Raw genomic sequence first — 25,300 nt, forward strand, 5'->3', positions numbered from 1 at the left:
CCCTCCCGGGCACCTAGGCTGTGCTCGCTGTCACCGGAAGGGGCACTCTGCCAACAACTGCCTGCGATAGATACCAGGTGTAACTACTGCTACAGGAAAGGACATAAGGAGGACCAGTGTCGGAAGAAAAAGGAACTTGACAGACAGGGCCACCTGTTTAGAGACCTGTTCTCAGAACAAACCAGCAGGATCTCTGAATTGGTAAACACTCTCACACGTCACTCACTCAGCTACTCCCTATCCCAGCCCAGCAGGTGGGATTGGGCCTTCTACAAGACCACAGACCTACATCCCTGCAGCTGCCTCAGTACCCTACCTCTCTCAAGGGCAGGCACCTTACATTCCCTACACACCCACCCACCTCAAGCTGACCACTTCATCATGAGGAGCCAGTCTATCAGCATCCTGTCGGCCAACATTAGAGGTTTCATTACTAATGTTGAGAGCTCACACATAGCTTTGTGGAACACTCGACGTCCCGACATGATAGCTGTTGTTGAAACATTTTTGGATGACAGGACTCCAGAAAATTTTGCAAGAATTGCTGGCTACACCTCATGGATGAGAAGAGACAGGCAAGGGCAAGGAGGTGGTGTTGCTGTGTCTTCTTCTAAAAGTGTTCATGCCCAGCACATAGATGTTGCCACCCCTACACATCTTGAAATGATGTTCTTCAAGCTCTGTATAAACACTAGTACCTCTGTACTAGCATGTGCAATGTACAGACCTCAGTGGCAACATTCAGACCCTATCAACTTCCTAATGGAAAATATTGACTCCCTTCTGCTACAACACAACTGTCAACATATTATAATTGTTGGTGACCTCAACCAGCACCTTATACAGAGGGACTTTGATGACCTTCTTGCAGTGTTTGACATGAGAAACTTTGTTGATTTCCCTACTCATATCTCTGGCTCCTCCTTGACCCAGTAGTGAGTGATCTGGCAGAAGGCATAGTCACTTGTCAACCCCTCGGCATGCGTTGGATCGTCCTGACCACAAGGCTGTTTTTACCACACTTAAGATCCCAACAGAACGAGGTGAGGAGTCCACCACGCACAACCTGGCTATGGGAAAGAGGTAATGGGCCAGCCCTTGGCTCTGAGCTCGCCACCACCGACTGGAATGCTCTTCTCCAGGGGGATGTTGACAACCAAGTGAAAGCCTTCACTGGACACATCCTTAATCTGCAACAAGAACACATTCCTCACCGGCAATATGTGACAAAGCCTACAGATCAGCCTTGGTTTGGCTTTCGTTGTAGAGAGGCTGCTACTGCTAAGTACAAAGCATGGCGGAAGGTATAAGAGACATCCTACCACCTATAACAGGAACTTGCACATGCAAGCCTGTAGGCATATGGGTGATGTTCAAAAGTGGGCCATTGCTAAATGGGAGTTGGACACTAAAAGAAAGTTAGCATCAGGTAGGGTAGGCTCCAAAACCTGGTGGTCCCTGGTCAAGAGGACAGACAAGGTTATCTGCCTGATGAACTTATTCCACCTCTAAATCGACAGGATGGGACCACTCTACTAGTAGTCAAGAGAAAGCGGACCTCTTTGCTGAACACTTTGCTACCAAAATGCAAGTTCCTGATCCAGCAAGGGACCCTCCTTGGCTAGCTGCAAGAACTGTATCAAAACTGTCAGGGGTGACAATAAGGCAGGAGGAGGTGCATTTCCTTCTTAAATCACTTGACCAAGAAAGGCTGTGAGGGCCCAGACAAGTTGAGCCCAAGATTGTTGAGAAGATGTGCAGACCAGCTAGCAGCACCTCTAACTCGCATCTTTCAGCACTGCCTAGTACAGTGCAAATGGCCCTCTCCATGGAAAGAGGCAAATGTAGTCCCTGTTCACAAAAAGAAGAGCAGAGCAGAAATCAGCAACTACAGACCAGTGTCACTCCTGTCAATCACTGGTAAGATCCTTGAGACAATAATCTCAAGACAAATGACAGATTTTTTTGACTACCACTCACTACTTTGTGATCGTCAATATGGCTTCAGGAAAGGTTACTCTGCTGCTGATCTGTTGTTAAACCTCTCCACTAAGTGGCACCAGTCACTGGATGAATCCAAAGTCAGCTGTGTGGTAGCACTGGACATTGCTGGCAGCTTTCGAGGCCAGTGTGGCACCAGGGCCTCTTAGCAAAACTTCAAGCACTGGGAATTGCAGGCTCTACGCTATGTCTCCTCAGTGATTACCTTCATGGTAGATCTCTAAGTGTAGTCCTCAATGGAACGGAATCAGCAAGACATCCTATTGGGGCAAGCTGTTCCCACAAGGAAGTGTGCTGGGTCCACTGTTATGGAATGTCTACTTCAACGACCTTCTTCATCTCATCCCAGAATCACATGCATATGCAGACGACTGTACACTGACATTCACTTATCCAAGAGAAGAAATGCCAGCTGCTCTAAGCTACATCAATCACCAGCTGAGAGCTATATCAGCTTGGGGAAATAGATGGCGTAACATTTGCACCTGAGAAAACGCAGAAATGATGATCGCCTCTAGGCACCATGATGGTAATGCTGGTGCAGTAGTAAGGATGAATGGGAGGATGTTGGCACCTGGAGAAGAAGTTGATATCCTTAGGGGTGAAATTTGACTCCAAACTAACCATGAAGAACCATGTTGTAAATCTTGCAAACAAGGCAGCCAGGAAGCTTACAGCACTTACCGTATCTCGCATCTGCTTGACAGTAGGGGTTGCAAGATACTGCTACGCAGGCACAAGCGCTCACACCTGAGTATGCTCCACTTTCTTGGTTTGCCTGTCCCCCCTCTCATCTGCGACTGCTTGACAGAGTAGAGAACAGAGCAAGACGTCTCATCTCTCGCCTGGACCCATCCTGGATGGATCTGTCATTTCAGCAGAGCCTTCAACATAGGAGGGATGTGGGTGGCCTTACTGTTATGTACAAGGCCAATATTGTCAAAATACCACACTTGGATCCACGCGGAGGACAGCGAAACAAGCTTTTATGCCACAAGACGGGCAGAAAGCAGCAACTTCACTCTGGCTGTACCCTTCTCCAGAACATCACTAAATCTGAGATCATACATACCCAGGATGACTCGAGTATGGAACACATCGCTCAGCATAATGATGTCAACGAGATAACGTCCAGTTGATCAAATGAAAATGCTGGCCCACAGATGGCTCCAACTTCATCCTGTTCCCTACTTGTATGTCTCATAACAATAAAAATGCTTTCAAATGAGCTGATGTAGGTAACAGCTCTTAGCTTGTCAATAAAGTTAGGAATCCTTAACCTGTAAATAGCTTGTCAATAAAGCTGGATCCTTAACCTTGCAAACCAATGTGTAGAGAGAAAGAGAAAGAGAGATATAGAGAGAAAGAGAGAGAGAAAGAGAGAGAGAAAGAGAGAGAGAGAGAGAGAGAGAAAGAGAGAGAGAGAGAAAGAGAGAGAGAGAGAGAGAGAGAAAGAGAGAGAGAAAGAGAGAGAGAAAGAGAGAGCACAAGGCTGTTTTTACCACACTTAAGATCCCAACAGAACGAGGTGAGGAGTCCACACGCACAACCTGGCTATGGGAAAGAGGTAATTGGCCAGCCCTTTGCTCTGAGCTCGCCACCACCGACTGGAATGCTCTTCTCCAGGGGGATGTGGACAACCAAGTGAAAGCCTTCACTTGACACATCCTTAATCTGCAACAAGAACACATTCCTCACCGGCAATATGTGACAAAGCCTACAGATCAGCCTTGGTTTGGCTTTCGTTGTAGAGAGGCTGCTACTGCTAAGTACAAAGCATGGCGAAGGTATAAGAGACATCCTACCACCTATAACAGGAACTTGCACATGCAAGCCTGTAGGCATATGGGTGATGTTCAAAAGTGGGCCATTACTAAATGGGAGGTGGACACTAAAAGAAAGTTAGCATCAGGTAGGGTAGGCTCCAAAACCTGGTGGTCCCTGGTCAGGACAGACAAGGTTATCTGCCTGATGAACTTATTCCACCTCTAAATCGACAGGATGGGACCACCTCTACTAGTAGTCAAGAGAAGGCGGACCTCTTTGCTGAACACTTTGCTACCAAAATGCAAGTTCCTGATCCAGCAAGGGACCCTCCTTGGCTAGCTGCAAGAACTGTGTCAAAACTGTCAGTGGTGACAATAAGGCAGGAGGAGTGCATTTCCTTCTTAAATCACTTGACCAAAGGAAGAAAGGCTGTGGCCCAGACAAGTTGAGCCCAAGATTGTTGAGAAGATGTGCAGACCAGCTAGCAGCACCTCCTAACCTTCGCATCTTTCACACTGCCTAGTACAGTGTAAATGGCCCTCTCCATGGAAAGGAGGGCAAATGTGGTCTGTTCACAAAAAGAAGACAGAGCAAGAAATCAACTTACAGACCAGTGTCCTCCTGTCAATCACTGGTAGATCCCTTGGACATTAATAATCTCAAGACAAATGATTGGGATGCACTTATACTCACTACTTTGTGATCGTCAATATGGCTTCCAGGAAGGTTACTCTGCTGATCTGTTGTTAAACCTCTCCACTAAGTGGCACAGTCACTGGATGAATCCCAAAGTCAGCTGTGTGGTAGCACTGGACATTGCTGGCGCTTTACCGGCCGGGTGTGGCACCAGGGCTCTTAGCAAAACTTCAAGCACTGGGAATTGCAGGCTCTACGCTATGTCTCCTCAGTGATTACCTTCATGGTAGATACTAAGTGTAGTCCTCAATGGAGCGGAATCAGCAAGGCATCCTATTGGGGCAAAGCGTTCACAAGGAAGTGTGCTGGGTCCACTGTTATGGAATGTCTACTTCATGACCTTCTTCATCTCATCCAGAATCATGCATATGCAGGCGACTGTACACTGGCATTCCTTATCCAAGAGAAGAAATGCCACTGCTCTAAGCTACATCAATCACCAGCTGAGAGCTATATCAGCTTGGAAATAGATGGCAAGTAACATTTGCACCTGAAAAAGTAGAAATGATGTTAGTCTCTAGGCACCATAATGGTAATGCTGGCGCAGTAGTAAGGATAAGAATGGGGCGATGTTGGCACCTGGAGAAGAAGTTGATATCCTTGGGGTGAAATTTGACTCCAAACTAACAATGAAGAACCATGTTGTAAATCTAGCAAACAAGGCAGCCAGGGAAGCTTACAGCGCCGCGTATCTGCATCTGTGACAGTAGGGGTTGCAAGATCATATCTGAGAGGCACAAATGCGCTCACACCTTAGTATGCTCCACTTTGTTGGTTTTGCCTGCCCCCTCTCATCTCGACTGCTTGACAGAGTAAGAGAACAGAGCAGGCGTCTCATCTCTACGCCTGGACCCATCCTGGATAGATCTGTCATTTTCAGCAGAGCCTTCAACATAGGAGGATGTGGGTGCCTTACTGTTATGTACAAGGCCAATATTGTCAAATACCACATGGATCCACTTCGAGGACAGCGTGAAACAAGCTTTTATGCCACAAGGCGGGCAGAAAGCAGCTTCACTCTGGCTGTACCCTTCTCCAGAACATCACTCCATCTGAGATCATACATACCCAGGATGACTCGAGTATGGAACACATTCGTGCAGCATAATGATGTCACGAGATAACGTCAGTTGATCAAATGAAAATGCTGGCCCCACAGATGGCTCCAACTTCATCCTGTTCCCTACTTGTATGTCTCATAACAAAAATGCTTTCAAATGAGCTGATGTAGGGTAACAGCTCTTGGCTTGCCAATAAAGTTAGGAATCATAACCTGTAAATGCTGTCAATAAAGCTAGGGATGGATCCTTGTCAAACCCTGTGTAAAAAAAAAAAAAAAAAAAAAAAAAAAAAAAAAAAAAAAGTAGTAGTAGAAGTAGTAGTAGTAGTAGAAGTAGTAGTAGTAGTAGAAGTAGTAGTAGTAGTAGTAGTAGTAGTAGTAGTAGTAGTAGAACTAAGGAGGTGATGCTAGAGAGGGACCTGCTGGCATCATGTAACACCAGTTCCCAGGATGGGTAATATCCTCTTGCTTAGTAATTTTGAAATACTGTAACTACCGGATTTTTGCTTTATATTGTTACTGACTGAAATTAGTGCAGCTTCAATGCATTTTCTCCATCTTAAGTCATCTTCTTTAATCACTAGTTTAGCTTCATTGAATTTCATGAGGTGTCCAACATCGTCCCTATGTTGAACACATGCGTTTTTGCGGTCATCATTTCTGCAAGCATTTTTGTGTTCTGCTATCCTAATGTCCAGAGATCTGGCCGTTTCCCCTACATATACTCGGTCACACCCCCCACATGGTATAGTGTAGATTCCTGCACTTGTGCCAGAATCATGCTTGGGTTTTTGTATCAGGTTCCTAATAGTAGTTGAAGAGCTGGTAGATATTTTAGCCAGTTTTCTGTCAAACATTTCTGAAACATTACTGGCAACGTTGCTGACCGGTGAAATGATGTAACTTGGAGGCTCTTCAACTACTATTAGGAACCTGATACAAAAACCCAAGCATGATTCTGGCACAAGTGCAGGAATCTACACTATACCATGTGGGGGGTGTGACCGAGTATATGTAGGGGAAACAGCCAGATCTCTGGACATTAGGATAGCAGAACACAAAAATGCTTGCAGAAATGATGACCGCAAAAACACGTGTTCAACATAGGGACGATGTTGGACACCTCATGAAATTCAATGAAGCTAAACTAGTGATTAAAGAAGACGACTTAAGATGGAGAAAATGCATTGAAGCTGCACTAATTTCAGTCAGTAACAATATAAAGCAAAAATCCGGTGTTACAGTATTTCAAAATTACTAAGCAAGAGGATATTACCCATCCTGGGAACTGGTGTTACATGATGCCAGCAGGTCCCTCTCTAGCATCACCTCCTTAGTTCCACTACTACTACCTCTACCCACGCGTCACCTCACCTGACTCCTGCCACTGTATGTATGCGTTTTCTTAGTTTTCTCTGTATTTGGACTGAAGAAGCCACTCGTGGCGAAACGTTTCCTCTAATTAATGTCCTGAACTGTACATAAGTGTCTTTTTTCCACAGTTCCGTCAACCTTTGAAAACTTCAAAAGCTGCCCTAACACAGTCTAATCTTCAATTCAGTTTATGCTCGGAAGGTAAACAAGATAACACCCTATGTTTCTTTATGTCCAGCTTCTCAAACTAGACCAATAAAAATTCAGTCTACCACAAGCCCACAAACAAGAATAGCATAATACCCCTCTCCCATCAAGGTAAGAAAAACTCAAACTGAGAGCTTCAGTATAGTTCTTTCTAAGAGCTTACATGATCTGCTGCCCCCACATAATTAGATGAGAAATGTAGCATCAATAACATCTTTGCCACATCATACTATCTTATAGAGAGGCTAGAATATGTTTTCATCACCCAAAGAGGGTGATGATTGCAATGAACTGTTCATTTTTCCCTACTGGTAAAACTGCAGATATGTTAAGAAAAAGAGGAATTAATCTTCCAGTCATTGTCTCAAGTTACTAGATCTCACCAGAAAGGGATAACAGTTTACTTCATTTCCTGTAGTGGTTGTGTAGTAGTACACTGGTAAGACTTCATCTGATCTAAACACCAGAATTCACTTGTGTGACAACAGTGAAGCATGCACATTTCATCAGGATAAACATTCACCTTACAATAACTATTTCCTATGAGGATAAATTAGTTACATTACTAAGTTAACAGTAATTCTTACAAGGAAATGCCCATATTTATATGGATAGCATTTTGGGCAGATTTAAGACAGGATTAATCATCTTTCAACAACCCAGCCGTATCCCACCTAGGCAATGTGGCTTAAAAAGAAAAACAAGTTTCTCTAACTTTAGTAATATATACAGAAGGGTTTACTAGCCCCTTGCTCCTGGCATGTTAGTCGCCTCTTACGACACGCATGGCTTACAGAGGAAGAATGCTTTACCGCTTCCCCATATATTTATAAAAAACAATTAGGGAGAATGCAATTTATAACTCGGAAGTAAAAGTTCAACAGCTGGTTATCCAGACTCGTGTCCTGGAGGTGAGAAGTACAGTGTCTGCACTGTGAAGGGGGAAGGGGGGGGTGATGTCACAGTTCAGAGGTCCATCCGAATTGTGATATTAGCACGCTCCTGACAAGAGTGAATGAATGACTGAAAGCATTCCTCTTTCTTGGGGTCAGTGGGAATGTAGCCAACATGTAAACTTGGAGGGATGACTGTACAGTGTACATGAATCTCAAACATCTATAATACCTGTTTCCTGGGTACATCAAGCCACTTGCCAAAGATGTGAATTTTGGCAAGGTCTCCAGTGAAGTAATCCAATTCATTTTCAAGCACCTGCAGCAGAGAATCAGCAACATCACATGGAAAGAGTAGTGTATAGTCCAAATCAAGATTATTCCTTATGATTTTTCTCCACTGCAAACTTCTCCTTTTAACACTAGGAAATGCCAAGTCCAGATTCTTATACAAGTAGGAGTTGTGTGGTTCCTCATTACCTTCTTTATTCACATGTTCACATGAAGTACAATCCAGAACATCAACTTTCCTTTTCTTCTTGCTATTAATGTTCTCTTCTGGGAGAGAAGCAATACCTATTTTCTGTTCTTTTGAAGTTTCATCAGACTGCTTCTTTGTACCAAGAATTCCATCAGAAAGTGGAAACTGTTTGGTTTTAATCACATGAAAGTCCATACTGAGATGGTGCTGCTTTACTGAGCATAAGAACACAGCAGTTTACTTCATATTCATTGTCAGAATGTAGAACCTGAAAAATATACCAAAGTTGGAGAAATGCAACATTTACAGTTAAAACCGTAAAATATCATGAAAAGTTTCAACATATTATAAAAGTAAGAAATTTTAAACTACCAATAATAACTATTACTGTACTAGAAAGCCATGTACAATTATCTTATTTATGTATGACTAGTAAAGTAGTACTTACTACCCAAATACTGAACTAATAGAAATTAAAATCATCTTATGCTGTCAAAATATTATTCATAACATCTACCAACATCACTTCCAATCTGCCACCATCAGCGTAATCTTTCACATACATACAGTGGTATCTTGACTTGCAAATTTAATTTGTTCCATGACTGAGCTCGTAACTCAATTTGCTTGTAGTATATCAAAACAATTTTCCTCACTGAAATTAACTGAAATGCCATTAATCCATTCCAGCCCCCCCAAAAAACCACCCCAATTTGTTTATGGGTTTTTAAACAAGAAAAAATGTATTTATAAATAACAAATTATTTTTGCCTTTTTTGCCAGGTCCCAGCAATTTTTTAGAAATGCTGGAGTACATATATATGAAACTCCTTGAAGCACGGCATAAGATGAGTATCACTCCACTGCCAGTGGAGTGACACTCGTGGAGTGACATTCGTTGATTGTGTACTGCCCTGGCTTTATTTTTCACTATTACATATAAAGATGTCTATCTGTTTGTTTCTGTCTATTTGCCTATCTCTCTATGTTTATCTGTCTCTGCTTATCTGTCTTTCTGTGTTTCTGTCTTCCTGTCTCTCTACTTGTCTCTGTCTCAGAGAGCCGCTCATGAACCAACAGGTATTACACATGATGCAGTCAGTCACGTCTGATTCCTGAACAAGTGAAAATGTGTATTACTTGCCAGTCATGTTTATTATGCCTTATATCTACAAGCATAGTATAGCACTTTGTCTGGATTTTTTGGGTCATCCTAGGTAATTTACACTTTGTATAACTGTATTCATGTGTACCTGTGAGGGACAGACACAGATTGACACATACACAGACAGATAGAAACAGACAGAAGGAGATAGAGACAGCCAAAGCAAATCAGCCAGCCAGCCGGCCACCCAACCAGCTGGCCTGCTGAACATATATTACACGTTCCAGAATTGTTTCTCTTAGGGCATACGTTATAGAACATTCTGGCAGGATGACACCACCAGTGGTATCAAAATTGAAAGGATGTTACACTTTGGTTATTATCAAGGTTTTTGATATTTCCTCTCTCCTGCGAGTGGCGGCATATCTGAAGCTCGCTCGTGACTCAGATTTTGGCTTGCAACTCAAAGCAAACAATCGACCGAGCGACGGCTCGTAACTCAGAAAACTCGTAAGTTGGGGCACTCGTAAGTCAAGGTACCACTGTATTATGAAAGCATTAATTTCAACAGAAAAAGCCACACTAAATTTGCTGGGTTATAATAGATTAGATCTACATAATTTACAGTGCTTCTACCACCAATTATGGGTTTATTGCAAACACTATATATAATTATTTAAGCCTATTTATTTATTATTAATTTGGACATGATACATAGATGTACAAAGAAATGCAGTGGTAAAGTGTAACATGCCAAAAGCCCCTTGTATGCAGAGCATTATGGGCAGGCTTAAAATTAACTTCAGATTAACTAAGCAATGATATATTCAGGGGTAAAAATTATAGTAAACAAGTAACAATTAAGCACAAATGAGCATTTCAAAGACAGGTCATATAGTCATTTGCAGAGTTGCTGTGCATTCAACAGAATGGAGTATTCTGTTAGGTAATGTAATTTAAAAAACAAAGTTTGATAGGGTCACAGGTTAAACATTTATGAGATACAGTTATTCAGTATTTACAGTAGGGCCCCGCTTTATGGCGTTCCGCTAATACGGCGATGTCAAATTATGACCAAAATTTGCTATACATGTACAGCAAGCGGTCTTTCAAATACAGCGCATCCCACCCGGTTTGTTTACATTCTCCGTGACCACATCTATTATGTCAGGAAACTTTCCAAAATTTCAAGTGTTTTAAAGTTACTGCGTATTTTATATGTACTCTGATAATTATACTTATGTGTACCTGTACCTAAATATACACCTACCATCTGACTTACGACCTGCTCAACTTACGACCACTCGACTTACGACTGTGTTTTTTATGCCAAATTTCTGGGAAATAAACAACTATTTGTGTTGTACACAGTGTTTATCCTAAACCTTACAGTATAAAATACAGTACTAACAGCATAAAAAGTAAAGTAAAACATGAAATACCAAAATAAAACAATAAAATAAAGTCATTACAAAAATGTTTTGTTGATATTCAGCAGTAAAGTTCGACTTACGACCATTTCGACTTACGACCGGTTTCTCGGAACCGAACTCGGTCGTAAGTCAGATGGTAGGTGTACTTACACACTGTGCTGGTGTGCAGGTACACATTAAAATCGCTACAGCCAGGGGTCTATTGGTAATCCCTCTTATGTATTCTGGGGGCAGCTGAACAGTCTTGGGCCCCTGACACTTACTGTGTTGTCTCTGATCGTGCTAGTGGCACCCCAGCCTTTCAATGGAGAGGGATGTTGCATCATCTGTCGAGTCTTTTGCTTTCATAGCGAGTGATTTTAGTGTGGAAGTTTGGTACTAATCCCCCTAGGATTTTCCAAGTGTATATAATCATGTATCTCTCCCACCTGCATTCTAGGGAGTACAAGTTACCGAATTTCAAGCATTCCCAGTAATTGAGGTGTTTTATCACAGTTGTGTGTGGAGTGAAGATTCTCTGCACATTTTCTAGGTCAGCAATTTCACTTGCCTTGAAAGGTGCTGTTAGTGTGCAGTAATAATCCAGCCTAGATAAAATAAGCAACCTGAAGAGTGTCATCAAGGGCTTGGCATCCCTAGTTCTGAAGGTTCTCGTTATCCATCCTGTCATTTTTCTAACAGATGCAATTGATACAATGTTGTGGTCTTTGAAAGCAACATCCTCTGACATTATCACTCCCAGGTCTTTTAGTTTTTTGCTCTACTCTGTGGTTGGAATTTGTTTTATACTCTGATATAGCTTTAATTTCCTCACGTTTTCCTAATCAGAGTAATTGAAATTTCTCATCACTTCAATTCATAGTTTTTTGCAGCCCATTTAAAAATTTGGTTGATGTCTTCCTGGAGTCTTGCAGTGTCGTCAATGGAGGACATTGTCATGCAAATTCGGGAGTCATCTGCAAAGGAAGACAGTGCTGTGGTTAACATCCCCACATGTCAGATATGAGGATGAGGAACAGGATGAGAGCAAGTACTGTGCCTTGTGGAACAGACTTTTCACAGTAGCCACCTCAGACCTCACTCTGTTTACTACTACTCTGTGTTCTATTTGCTAGGAAATTATAGATCCATCTACCAACTTTTCCTGTTCTTACTTTATAACGCATTTTGTGCACTATTACACCATGGTCACACTTGTTAAAGGCTTATGCAGTCTTTGTATACTACATCTGCATTTTGTCTGTCTTCTAGAGCATCCAGGACCTTGTCATAGTGGTCTAGAAGTTGGGACAGGCAGGAGCGGCCTGCTCTGAACCCACGTTGTCCTCAGCTGTATAACAGACGGGTATCTAGACGAGTGGTGATCTTCCTTCTTAGAACCCTTTCAAGAACTTTTATGATATGGGATGTAAGCACCATCGATCTGTAGTTCTTTGCTATTGCTTTACTGCTCCCTTTGTGGAGTGGGGCTGTGTGTTTTAGCAGCTGTGGGATGACCCCATGTCTATGCTCCCTCTCCATAGGATGTTAAAACCACATGATGGGGGGGGGGGTTCACTCAGTTCTTGATGAACACAGTTCCACGAGTCTGGGCTTCGAGCAGAGTGCATGGGCATGTCATTTATCACCTTTTTGAAGTCATTTGGCATCAGGATAACATCAGATAGGTTTGAGTCTACCAAATTCTGTCTTGCTCATAAAAAAAATTGAGGTCTTCAACTTTCAGTTTGGTTAGCGGATCACTAAAAACAGTCATACTGGGACCTGAGTAGCTCGCTCATTTCCTTGCTGTCATCTGTGTAGGACCCATCTCGTCTAAGTATAGGCCCAATACTGGATGTTGCTCTCAACTTACATTTGGCGTAAGAAAAGAAATATTTTGAGTTTCTTTCAATTTCATTTATGGCTTTTCTTGACTCCTGTTATTTCCCAATGGATATGAAGTACTCTGACTTTTTTGGGTTATCCTACATTCTCTACACATATGCTGCTATGTATGATAATCTGTGTAACTGTATTTGTGTATAACTGAATAAACTTAAGTTCAATGTTTGCTATTTCTCTGACCAGTGCCTCCTCCGTATTACAGGTATTGGCCTCTTTTAGCCGCTCTGTTATTATTTGCCTTCGCCTGTATAGGGAGCGCCTTTCTCTTTCTAGTTTACATCTTCTCTTCCTTTTATTTAAAGGAATATGCCTTCAGCATACCTCGAGTACCACAGAGTTAATTTGTTCTAGACAAGTTTGGATCCGTGTTGCTTAGGATATCTTCCCATTATTATTATAATCAAAAAGAAGCGCTAAGCCACAAGGGCTATACAGCGCTGCAGGGTAGGGAAGGAAGCAAGGGAATTGGATGGCAGAAGGGAGGGGGGGATGATCAGCAGGTTACAGAAAACAGCGGGGCAGGGGATAGTACGGGGGTAGAGGGTAGCAAGAGATTCAAGTAGAAAGGGCTGAAAGTATCAGAATTTGTGAAGTCAGTCAGTCGTTGTCAAAAAGTCAATGAGAGAGTCCGGATGAAAGGTGGGTCCATCAGCGAGAAGGGAAGGTAAAGAGAGAGCAGCGGGGCGAAGACGACGACAGAGGTAAATTCTGCGTGCTCGTTGATAAAGTGGGCAGTCCAACAGAATGTGGCTGACTGATAATGGAGCTTGGCAATTCTCACAGAGAGGAGCAAGACGGCTCTCCATGAGATATCCATGAGTAAGACGAGTATGGCCAATGCGAAGACGGGAGAGAGTAGTCTCCCAACCTCGACACTGGTGATAAGAAGACGGCCAGTAACCTATACTCGGTTTAATAGACTGAAGTTTGTTGCCGAGCATAGTAGACCAACGTTGTTGCCAACGGGTGTGAAGGTGGGAAGATATTACAGCAAAATAGTCCGTACATGGAATACCTCTATAAGAAACTGGTAGGTCATGTACTGCTGACCGCGCAGCAGTGTCTGCCTGTTCATTGCCCTGTACGTCAACATGACCAGGGACCCAACAAAAAACAATATCTTTATGCTTGGTAAAGATGCGGCGTAGCCAAAGTTGGATACGGAGGACTAAGGGGTGAGGTGTATCAAATTTTTGTATAGCCTGTAAAGCACTAAGGGAGTCTGAGACAACCACAAATGATGACACAGGCATAGATGCAATACGGATAAGTGCTGTAAGGATGGCATATAATTCAGCAGTAAAAATACTAGCCGAAGATAGTAAATGCCCTTGTACGACGCTGTCCGGAAACACTGCTGCGAATCCTATGCCGTCAGAAGACTTAGAGCCATCTGTGTACACAGCAATGGCATGAGAATGAGAGTGAAAGTGGTCAAGAAAAAGAGAGCGGGAAGCAACCGTAGACAGTTGGGCTTTCGAGCAAGGGAGGGAGAAAGAACAGACTCGAACAGCTGGAACTTCCCAGGGGGGTAGGGAAAAGTGAGATGCTACATGTACATAGAAAGGTGGTAGTTGAAGAGAAGACAAGAGCGAATGAAGGCGAAGAGAGAAGGGACGGAGTAAGCAGGGGCGGCGAACAAATAAAGAATGTCTACTAATATCAGTGACCATTCTATAAATGGAAGGATTGCGGAGATCATGAGAGCGTACATAGTAGCGCAGGCAATGGGCATCACGGCGATCGGATAAGGATGGAACGTTCGCTTCTGCATAGAGGCTTTCAACAGGGGAAGAGCGAAAAGCACCAAGGCATAAACGTAATCCTTGGTGATGAATGGGGTTAAGGCTAGAGAGAGTAGCAGGAGATGCCGCTGAATAGATCTGGTCACCATAATCAAGTTTCGATAAAATAAGGGTGGAATGTAGGTGAAGGAGGGTTCGACGATCAGCTCCCCACGAAAGATGAGCAAGGGTTTTAAGAAGGTTCAGCCGGCTGTGACAAGTTGCCTTCAGAGAGGTAATGTGAGGTTTCCAGGATAACCTACGATCAAAGAGGAGGCCCAGAAACTTGACTGTATCACGTTCAGGGATACGGGAGCCATAGAGGTACAAAGGATGATCGGAGATGACAGAGCGTCTAGTGAAAGTGATTTGGTGGGTTTTAGTGCTGGAAAATTTAAACCCATGCGTGGTGGCCCAATTGGAAACACGGTCGACTGCATGCTGGAGAGAAACTGTAAGGAGGTGACAGTCAGCGCCTGCACAGGCAATAGCGAAGTCATCAACATAGAGTGATGACCAAATATTTGATGGAAGACTAGAGGCCAAATCATTAATAGCAAGGAGAAAAAGTGTTGTGCTCAGAACACATCCCTGGGGGACACCTTCAGCTTGGATAAAGTCCGGGGAGAGCACATTATTAACCCGAACACGGAAATGCCTGTCAGTTAAAAAGTTCTTAAGGAAAGATGGTAGATTGCCTCGAAGGCCTAAGGAGTGGGCTTGGGCTAAAATATTATACCTCCAAGTTGTGTCATATGCCTTCTCAAGGTCAAAAAATATGGCAATAACTGAGTGGTTATTCGCAAAGGCATTACGAACATACGTATCCAAGCGCAGTAAGGGGTCTATGGTAGAACGTCCCTTACGAAAGCCATATTGACGAGTGGAGAGACTGTTGTGTGTCTCTAAATACCACACTAAACGTCTATTTACTAGACGTTCCATTACTTTGCAAACTGCACTGGTAAGAGCAATGGGACGATAGTGGGAGGTTTCATGTCCCGTAGTGCCTGGTTTGCGGAAAGGGAGAATAATGGCGGATTTCCACAGCTGTGGAAGAACTCCTTGTGACCAAATAAGATTGTAAAGGCGTAATAGGACTGCAAGGGCTGACTGATGTAAATGTTGTAGCATACGAATATGAATGTCGTCGGGCCCAGCTGCCGATGATCGACAAGCTGAGAGTGTTGCCTCCAGTTCTTGAAGTGTAAAAGGCACATTATACTGTTCTTCTCTGAGAGAAGAAAAGTCCAAGGGTGCTAACTCTCTGGCAGACTTTGAGGAAAGAAATGAGGGGCATAGATGGAGTCCCTGAGAAATACAGACCAGATGATTGCCAATTTCATTGGCAACATCTAGTGGGTTTGCTATATCAACACCGGCAACCCGCAGAACAGGAGCCGGGTCAGGAGAATATTTACCACTCAGTTTTCGTACTTTTTTCCAGACTGCACTCATAGAGGAAGCAGAGGTGATGGTGGAGACAATCTCGCCAGCAAGTGCGTTTAGCGTCACGGATGACACGGCGAGCGATCGCACGCTTCTGTTTAAAATCAAGGAGTCGCTCTGTGGTTCTATTGTACCGGTACCTGCCCCATGCAGCGCGTTTCAAACGTACTGCACGAGCACAAGCAGGAGACCACCAAGGCACGCATTTCTGAGAATGCCTGCCCGAAGTTTGGGGTATAGAATGAGAAGCTGCGGTGAAAACGGAGGACGAGAAGAGGTGTAAAAGCTCATCGATGGAGGACGAAGAAGGAACCTCTTTAAAAACAGTCAGGTGTGAGTAAAGGTTCCAATTTGCCCGATTAAATTGCCAGCGTGGGGTGCGAAGAGGTGGCGAATATGAAGGGGAAGTAAGAATGATTGGGAAATGATCACTGTCATGTAAGTCCGGGAGAACAGACCAAGTGAAGTCTAATGCGGCGGAGGAAGAGCAAACTGAGAGATCGATGCAAGAGAGAGTATGAGTCCGAGGATCAAAATGGGTGTGAGTACCTGTATTTAAAACATGGAGGGGGTGGGTGGCAAGAAAAGCCTCTAACTGAATTCCACGGGAATCACAGTGAGACCCCCCCCCAGAGGAAATGGTGGGCATTAAAATCACCAAGTAACAGAATCGGTGGCGGTAATGACGAAACAAGGAAGGCAAAATCCGGAGTAGATAATGCCCGAGAAGGAGAGAGAGATAAAGAACAGAGCGTATACCACCTATGTAAGTGGATACGGGCTGCTGTGTAATGCAGCGAAGTATGAACAAATAGCTGATGGTACGGAATATCAGTGCGGAGAAGAAGGGCACTTTCATTAAAGGTCCCATCAGGAAAAGGATCTGAAGAATACAATAAATTATAGCCTGAGATGTGAGAAATAACAGCAGAGTGTAATTTTGGTTCCTGTAAGCAAACACCAACAGGGGCAAACTGGGAGAGTAACATCTGAAGCTCACCCCGATTACCCCTGAGGCCGCGTATATTCCACTGTAAAAAGGCCATGATTGGCAATGATAAAGATACTTGAAATCCGCAGGTAAGGGTTCCTACGGACTAGAAGGGTTAGAAAAGTCCACATGCGGAGGCAGTGGAAAATGTTCAAGCAGCGAAGGAACGGTGCGCTGTGAAGAAAGGAGTTGCGCAGATGGAGCAGAGGAGAGAGAAAGAGCGGAAGGTGGATCAGTGTCCATTGATGGTTTGGTCTCTGCAATATATTCAGAGATTGCTTCAAGTGTTTCGGAATTCAGAGATGTTGTATGGGAGACAATATTGGGAATGGTAGGGGGAGGATGAGTAAAGATTGGAACTGTATTGGACTGTACCAAGGTAGGGGGGGGCGAAAGGGTGGAGGGAACTGGAGAAGCGTGGCAGGGGACAGAAGAGACAGGAACCTGGGAGGTGGCAGAAGAGGAAGAAACTTGGGAGGGAACAGGGGAGGAAGGTACATTACGAGGAGGAGGGTGAACCTCTGCATTTGTAACTGAGCCAGTGAGAGGGGAAGAACTAGGGACAGAGACAGGGAGGGTAAAATGAGGAGGTGGAAGATGGGTAGGAGGTGTTACCGGACCTTTTTTTGACTTTTGAGAAGTAGAGGGACGATTGGGAAGAGGTGTCGTACGAGGTCTCGTCGATACTGAGGCTTGTAAGAGAGAACTCGAAGAAGCGAGATTAGACTGAGGCGTTGAAGTAGGGACGTCTGAGCCGAGGACAGCAAAAGGATTAGATACAGGAGTGATTATGGGAGAGGTAACCACAGAGGTGGGTGTAGAAGATGGGATACCAGAAGTGGGGGGACGTTTTGAAACACGGGAATAAGAAACACGTGGGAGTCTCCCTTGGAGGCGGAGATGAGAAACTGCCATGGCATAAGGGAGACCTTCTGTCTCTTTGAGGTAACGGATTTCCCGCTCGTTTAAATAGACCTGACAACGGCGAGAGTACGAAGGGTGAGCCTCATGACAGTTAAGGCAAGAGGGAGATCGATTGCAAGACGTATTAGAATGGTCATCGGCACCACAGACTGGGCATTCGGCGATAGATCTGCAATATTTCGCTGGATGGCCAAATCGCCAGCAATTTCTACACTGTTGTGGTGTAGGGATCACCTTTCGAACTTGTAACCGATGTCCTGCTATATAAACTGAGGATGGGAGTTCTCGGCTGTCAAAAGTTAAATGAGCCACATTGCTAGGGTATCGTCTCCGCCCACGGGCAGGAAGAACGTAAGTGTCTACCTTGAGGATTGGGAGATCTTGGAGTTCCAGCTGTTCTAGAATGTCGGTGCCACATGTCTGGAAATTTTGTTGAACTATGGTATGGGGCAGAATGACGGTACCACTACAAGAATTGAGGGAATGATGTTTTTCAAGGGTGACAGGAACAGTATCTATATGGGAAAGACGAGAGAGCTCACGAGCCTGGGTAGCATTCTGTACGGTAATGATGCGCGTACCGCTCTTAAGAGCATGAAAAGAAATATCTTTACCAACATGGCGTAGGAGTGCCTTGCCAATACTATGGTCAGAAAGATAGGCAGTAGAGGAAGTTGGTCGTAAAGTGAAGAATTTAGTCCACTGTTCAGTCTGAAACTGAGCGTGGAAAGGTAGTGAAGGACGTGTCGATCGTTTCTGAGAAGAACGAGAAGGTGAAGGTGGAGAAGTATCATCAGCAGGTAATTGTCGTTGACGTTTAGGCGTGGGACCAGAGTTGGTCCGACGTGGAACGGGTCGGCGATTTGAAAATTGCCGCACCGTAGAGGGAGAGGCCGGAAGCATAGTCAGAGGAGAGCGAAGGTCTGATAAATCGAAGGAGTCAGTCGAGGCCTCAGTACCTGAAGCGGGTGAGGAAACAGCACCGGCAATAGGTACAGAGGTATGAGGAATGTCTGAAGAGTGGTCCAAAGACGAGGCGGGGTCAGAACGGGGTGCGGTATCAAGAAGGGGCCCGGGGGTACCAGGTTCATGGACTAGGGCTGCCATGGTTAGGTTACTTCTTTCTTTTTGTTTTTAAGAAAAAAAAAGAAAGAAGAAAAGAAAATAAAAATAAAAAAAAGAAAAAAAAAGGGGGGACAGGGGAGGGATAGGTCCTAGGAGGAATGAAAGGGCCAGAAATCTCCCTCCGCGCCCAAGAGGACCTCAGCACCGCAAGTAGCGCAGATGCAGCATGGAACCCGTGCCATACCCTACCCATCATGCTAGTAAACTAACAATCCGGGATAGCAACCTCACATCTGCCGAGCTACCTCGGTGGACAAAAGAGAGGGCGGCCGGATATCCGCCACAAAGCATACCTCCTTCGGCCACCACCCCCGGAATCCGAAAGGTGGCTTCCAGAGATACACTCGTCGCCCGAAAGACACCCAAAGCTACTCCGGGATACCGGAGAGGGATCGGGACATCCCCAGGCGATCCAGATTCCACGGCAAACTACGCCACCGCTAAGAACCTCAACGGAATGGGATGGACCCCGGTATCCTTTCTCCTACCCAGGAACTAGCGCGCCTGTGGGAGAAATCCCAAAGGACAAAAAGAGGAAGGGCAAAAGGGAGGAGTGAGGAGGAGGAGGAGGAAAGGAAAAAGGGGAGGATGGGGAGGATGGGATAGGGGAGGGGAGATTGGGGGGTAATTAGGTTCGGTCTGAGGAAGAAGACCGATAGGTCTAATTCCTCAGACCAAGAGCCTCTTCACCACGCCAAGGAGCCCCCCTTGAAGAGGAGGATATCTTCCCAGTTGATATCATTTAGGATCTGGTTGATTTGGTCCCATCTTGTGTTATTGTTATTGAAGTTGAATTTGGTGAAGGCTCTCTCATGACCAATCGCATTCTGTTGGTCTGGGGTCATGCATACATGTCTGAACCTCTTATGTTGTGACCTGAGTATACTGTTTTTGATATGGTAATATTTTGTATCAGATCACCAATGTTAGTGAAGATGAGGTCCTGTGTATTCTCCAAACTTGCTATTTTTTTTTTTTTTATTTATTTTTTTTTTTTGCCGGTATTCTCCCGGCCCGGGTCTTTATTATTTGCTGGTTTAAGGTGAATTTGGTGCAGAGATTTAAAAGCTAGTGTGTGTGCACAAGTGACTTTCTAGAAACAGTTCAGGACTGTAACTGGAAATTGGAATTTGTATCAAAGCAACCTAGAGGAAATAACCTGATTGACTTTTCTGGTAAACATGGAATCAGCCTCGGTACCCCAATGATTTACCATAACGATCAGGTCGAAGTCCCCAATTTTCACCCTGCAGATTATATAGCCCCAAGGGATTACCCTACTTGACTAGGGATTATCATGATGTAGGCCAGATAGACAGTGGTGATGGCTGCCAATATGACTTTCTTAAAGCATTGTACAAACTGTACATACAGTATTTCTAATAGAGAAATTAGATAAAATATAAATTACCCTAAATGGATAAACAACAGATAACATCTCTTGGGTAAAAAGAGTTGCATTTACAGGCACATCAATAGAGAAGAGGATCACCTTATTTACCAATATATTCAACTGAAGCCCAAAAAATAAAACTCAAACAACAATGAAATTAAAGTGGTAAGAGATTAAAAGATCAAATAAAAGATCAAATGAAATCCTTGAGATCAATACTTTTTTATACAAGTCAGGATAAGTATAAATTATGCAAGAAAAGTCACTTGTGACATGGACCTCAAACAATTAGACTGAAACCAAATAAATCATCCAGACCTGATAAGCTGTCTTCAAGGGTTCTAAAGAATTTAACAAGAAAATTTGCTAGTCTCTTCAACAGACCATTACACACTGGTAACATAATAGAAAGTGGCAAATGTGATATATTATACCCATTTATAGAGCTGGCACTATTCTTGCTTTATATTATAGAACAATTTGACAAGCTTTAATGAAACGAAAGTTCATGGCATCAATAAATGGAAAAGCAGTTCAATTCCACCTTGAAAGGTAACTATTACTGAATCTCCACATTTTTAGAAATGGGTGTTCTTGCCTTACAAATTTACTAACCTTTATCATTAACATACTCATGGCAGACCAAGATGATGAATATTTTGAGTATGTGAAGGAATTTGAGTTTCGTACAAGAGACTATGATGTAGCAGAACATGGGTCAAATTATGGCTGTCTGATATAAGTGTGGGCAAATAGGAAGTACAGTAGACCCTCAACCAACGCTGGCATCGTCTAATGATAAAATCGCCTAACGATGCATTCCTGCGTAAAAATATTGGCTCGACCAATGGTGAAAAACTCAGGTAAGGACATTCATCCCAAACGCATCTGCCTTCGGCCGTCCAGCCTGAGCGCCTCAGCTGCCCTGCCTTCAGCTAGTGTGCCATTGTTTACAAGCCAAGGCGGACGGTGTCATGCATACATGCGATGTATTTTGTATTATTCCATTGTTTTTAGTGCTTGTAACTGCTAAATAAGCCACCATGGGTCAAAAGAAAGCTTCTAGTGCCAACCCTGTAGTAAAATGGGCGAGAAATGCTAACGTACCACGGTCAGCTGTTGCTGCACCACGGTCAGCTGTTGCTGCACCACTGTCAGCTGTTGCTGTACCACCATCAGCTGCTGCTGTACCACCATCAGCTGCTGCTGTAATGCCATCAGCTGCTGCTGTACCATGGTCAGCTGCTGCTGTACCATGGTCAGCTGCTGCTGTTGCTGTACCACCGTCAGCTGCTGCTGCACCACCATCAGCTGTACTACTTGAAGATGTGGAGAGATTGTCGTTGGTGGGGCTTATCGAGAAACAATTACCGAGAAACAATTAACCCCAGAGGGTTAGCCACCGAGGATAACCCAAGAAAGTCAGTGCATCATCGAGGACTATCTTATTTCCATTGGGGTCCTTAATCTTGTCCTCCAGGATGCGACCCACACCAGTCGACTAACACCCAGGTGAGCAGGAAAAAATGCCTGAAACTAGTGCTCATATTGGTGAATTTAAGGCCAGCAAAGGTTGGTTTGAGAGATTTAAGAATCATAGTGGCATACACAGTGTGATAAGGCATGGCAAAGCTGAAAAATTCCAACCCCAACTAGTGTTCAATTGTGACAAAACAGGCCTGTTCTGGAAGAAAATGCCAAACAGGACACTGGCACTCCCAGGACACAAGCCTATGAAAGACCGGCTAACTCTCATGTTTTGTTGTAATGCTAGTGGGGATTGCAAAGTGAAGCCTTTACTCATGAATCACTCTGAAAATCCCAGTTTTCAAGAAAAACATTGTCTCATCACTCATCAATACTCTTCATTAAAGGCAAGTGTCATTTTAGCATTTATTTATGTAGTTATTGTGCATGTCTCATTGTTTTCTTTGTAGGGAAATGTATATTGCATGAAAAAAAACTTTTTAATACTTTTGGCTGTCTGGAACGGACTAATTGGATTTCCATTATTTCTTATGGGGAAAATTAACTTGGCTAAAGACAAGCTCTCTGGAACGGATTAATATCATTGGTCGAGGGTTCACTGTAATCAGACTGGAGGCCTGTTACAAGTAGTGGGCCACAGGGGTCAGTATTGGGACCCTTGCTCACAATATGTAAATGACAGATGAGGGAATAAATAGCAACATCAACAGATTTGCCACTGACAGTAAAATAGGCTGTCATGTAACAGCTGACAAGGACATTAAAAAGCTACGGAATGACCTGGATAGGTCGATGTGGTCAGTAATGGCAAATGCAATTCAAAGAAGATGAATGTAAGGGTCTAATACACTAGAAAAAGAAATTAGCTATGGTACTTGTAAGCTAATTAATGTAGCTCTTAGTCAAACAATGCTAAAAAAAAAAAAAAAAACAGCAGTGGTTAGCAGAAATCTAAAGCCAAGAAAACAATACACGTGTTCTCAAGGTTAACAATTCTTGGCAGTATATCAACAAGCACAAATAAAAATCCTATGGTTATACCTGAACTTGATACAAATTTGGTAGAGCATCATTTAGGTTATGCTGCTGAGTTTTAGCCTCATTAAAGAATGGACATAAATGCACTTGAAAATATAAAAAGGATGAGTCACTTCCATGTATGAAAATCTTATCTATGAAGATAGGTCGAAGGCCCTAAATTTGCACTCTGGAAAGACAGAATTATGGGACAATAGGAGTGAGGTGTACGAAAGGAAAAAAAAAAAAAAAAAAACTAAGAATATAAATATGATGAAAACACCTGACCAAGACAAAGCTGGCAACAATGGATTTAAATCTGGCAAATTTAGATTTAAAGGACAGAGAAGTACTAGCAATATATTTGTAGATAAATGGAACATATTCCCACGCCAGGTAGCGTCATTATGGTAATAAGTCCGTTTAGGTCTAAATATTGGTTAACGGGTACACGAGTGGGCATATGTTGGACCGGCTTAGCATGGTTAATAGGCCTGCTGTAGTGTTCATTTATGTTCATGTGCATATACCAAAACTAAGCACTAAACCCACAAGGGTCATGTGTATACAGATATCAACAATACTTAATAAAATGATAAGTGCATACGCCTAGGTCATCTTTAAATCTATTGCATGTCCTTTCATCTATGGTTTCAATTCCTTAAATCAAGTGCCCTAAACCATCATCATAGTGCCCCTCCCATGAATGGTATATACAGTATGACTTTCTAAATAAGCAACAAGTGAACGGGAACATCAGGAAGTAATTATGTTGCACAAATAAAACCAGTAAATAAAGCGCCGTAATGCAGTGCAGGTGAAGCTGGCGTAATTTTGGTGTTGCTGGGCTGCTGGCCTCGTGATAACGATCACTTTCATGTAATGACAACACCTCCAACATCTGTAAATACATGGAATGAAACAGAGGTTCCCTGCCGAGGGTTCAAGTGATGTTTATGGCGGCAGCCCAGCTGCTGCTGCTGCTGTTGCTACTTCTACTGCGCAAACGCAAATATATTTCCATTTCTCAAAAGGTAATTGTTATAAAAACTTACTATATTATTATTATTATTATTATTATTATTATTATTATTATTATTATTATTATTATTATTATTAAATGAGATTCACCGCATTCAACGGTTACCTTTCATTAAAATCAGTATATACACCACATAAGTGTGTAAATTTATTTAGGCACAAGTACACATAAGTATAATTATCATAGTATAAATAACCTAGGATAACCCAAAAAAAAGGTCAAAGTGACTTATTTCCACCGGGGTCCTTGACATTGCACTGATACCATTGTCTTGGCTTCTCGTAGGATGAATTCTACATAATTTTCTATATAAAAACCATTCTAAAAGAATCAAATTATGCTGTTTCAAAAACCTTCAGTACTTCCAGTAGAAATTTTCTTATGCATCAGCATTTTGTCCTGCAAATGACAATATAACCAAAAACCCACGATAACCGCTGTAATTCTCTTTATATTATTAATAATATTTATTTCTACAAGTACATGTACAATACATACAGGCCTAGTTGACATCAATGACATACTGTTATCTAGAAAGCCCCTTTTTATGCAGAGCATTTCTAGCAAATTAGGTTAATTTTGTTCCCAGCACACATAAGGGGGATTACCAACAGACCCCTGGCAGTCTTCAAGCTGGCACTGGACAAGCACCTAAAGTCAGTTCCGGATCAGCCGGGCTGTGGCTCGTACGTTGGTTTGCGTGCAGCCAGCAGCAACAGCCTGGTTGATCAGGCTCTGATCCACCAGGAGGCCTGGTCACAGACCGGGCCGCGGGGGCGTTGACCCCCGGAACTCTCTCCAGGTAAACTCCAGGATGCAACCCACACTGGTCGACTAACACCCATCCTAATGTTTCCAGCAGTACCAAGGATCGAGCTACGGACTTCAGTGTGGGAGTTGAGTGTGTAAGCAATCGAATTACGGGACACATTTTGTGATAAACTAGCTGTTTAGGCTGCACTAGGCAAGACAATTTAGTGCACTATGGAAAACATTATAGATAGTAGCATTTGCTTAGTTTACTTACTAAGCATCAATTAAGCAGGATTGACGATTTGTTTTACATTGACATTTTAAGCAGGATATCACGTCCACTGGAAATGGAGTTTCCACACATTGGCATGATATTATTTCTCCTAGATGTATTCCATTACAGTCAACTAACACATTGGCACCAGTTTTC

The 25,300-nt window shown here is 43.2% G+C and overlaps 1 protein-coding gene across 5 annotated transcripts in view; it reads right to left on the bottom strand.

Moving 5' to 3' along the window:
- LOC128690291 (DNA oxidative demethylase ALKBH2) overlaps window positions 1-24,096 on the bottom strand; it is a 50,108-nt gene extending 26,012 nt beyond the window's left edge. The window contains exons 1-2 of one of the 5 annotated variants that reach the window (XM_053778904.2): window positions 23,987-24,096; window positions 8,231-8,747 (exon numbers count right to left, since the gene is read on the bottom strand). In XM_053778904.2, coding sequence (XP_053634879.1) covers window positions 8,231-8,674 — 444 coding nt within the window. In that variant the 5' untranslated portion in view covers window positions 8,675-8,747; window positions 23,987-24,096. Of the gene's footprint in view, window positions 1-8,230; window positions 8,748-23,099; window positions 23,254-23,853 lie in introns of those variants that run through there. The other 4 variants (XM_070090530.1, XM_070090527.1, XM_070090528.1 and 1 more) reach the window with 4 other exon arrangements.
- Window positions 24,097-25,300: the final 1,204 nt, after the last annotated feature.

The sequence above is a fragment of the Cherax quadricarinatus genome, chromosome 32 (assembly GCF_038502225.1).
Source record: "Cherax quadricarinatus isolate ZL_2023a chromosome 32, ASM3850222v1, whole genome shotgun sequence".
Taxonomy (NCBI): Eukaryota; Metazoa; Arthropoda; class Malacostraca; order Decapoda; family Parastacidae; genus Cherax; species Cherax quadricarinatus.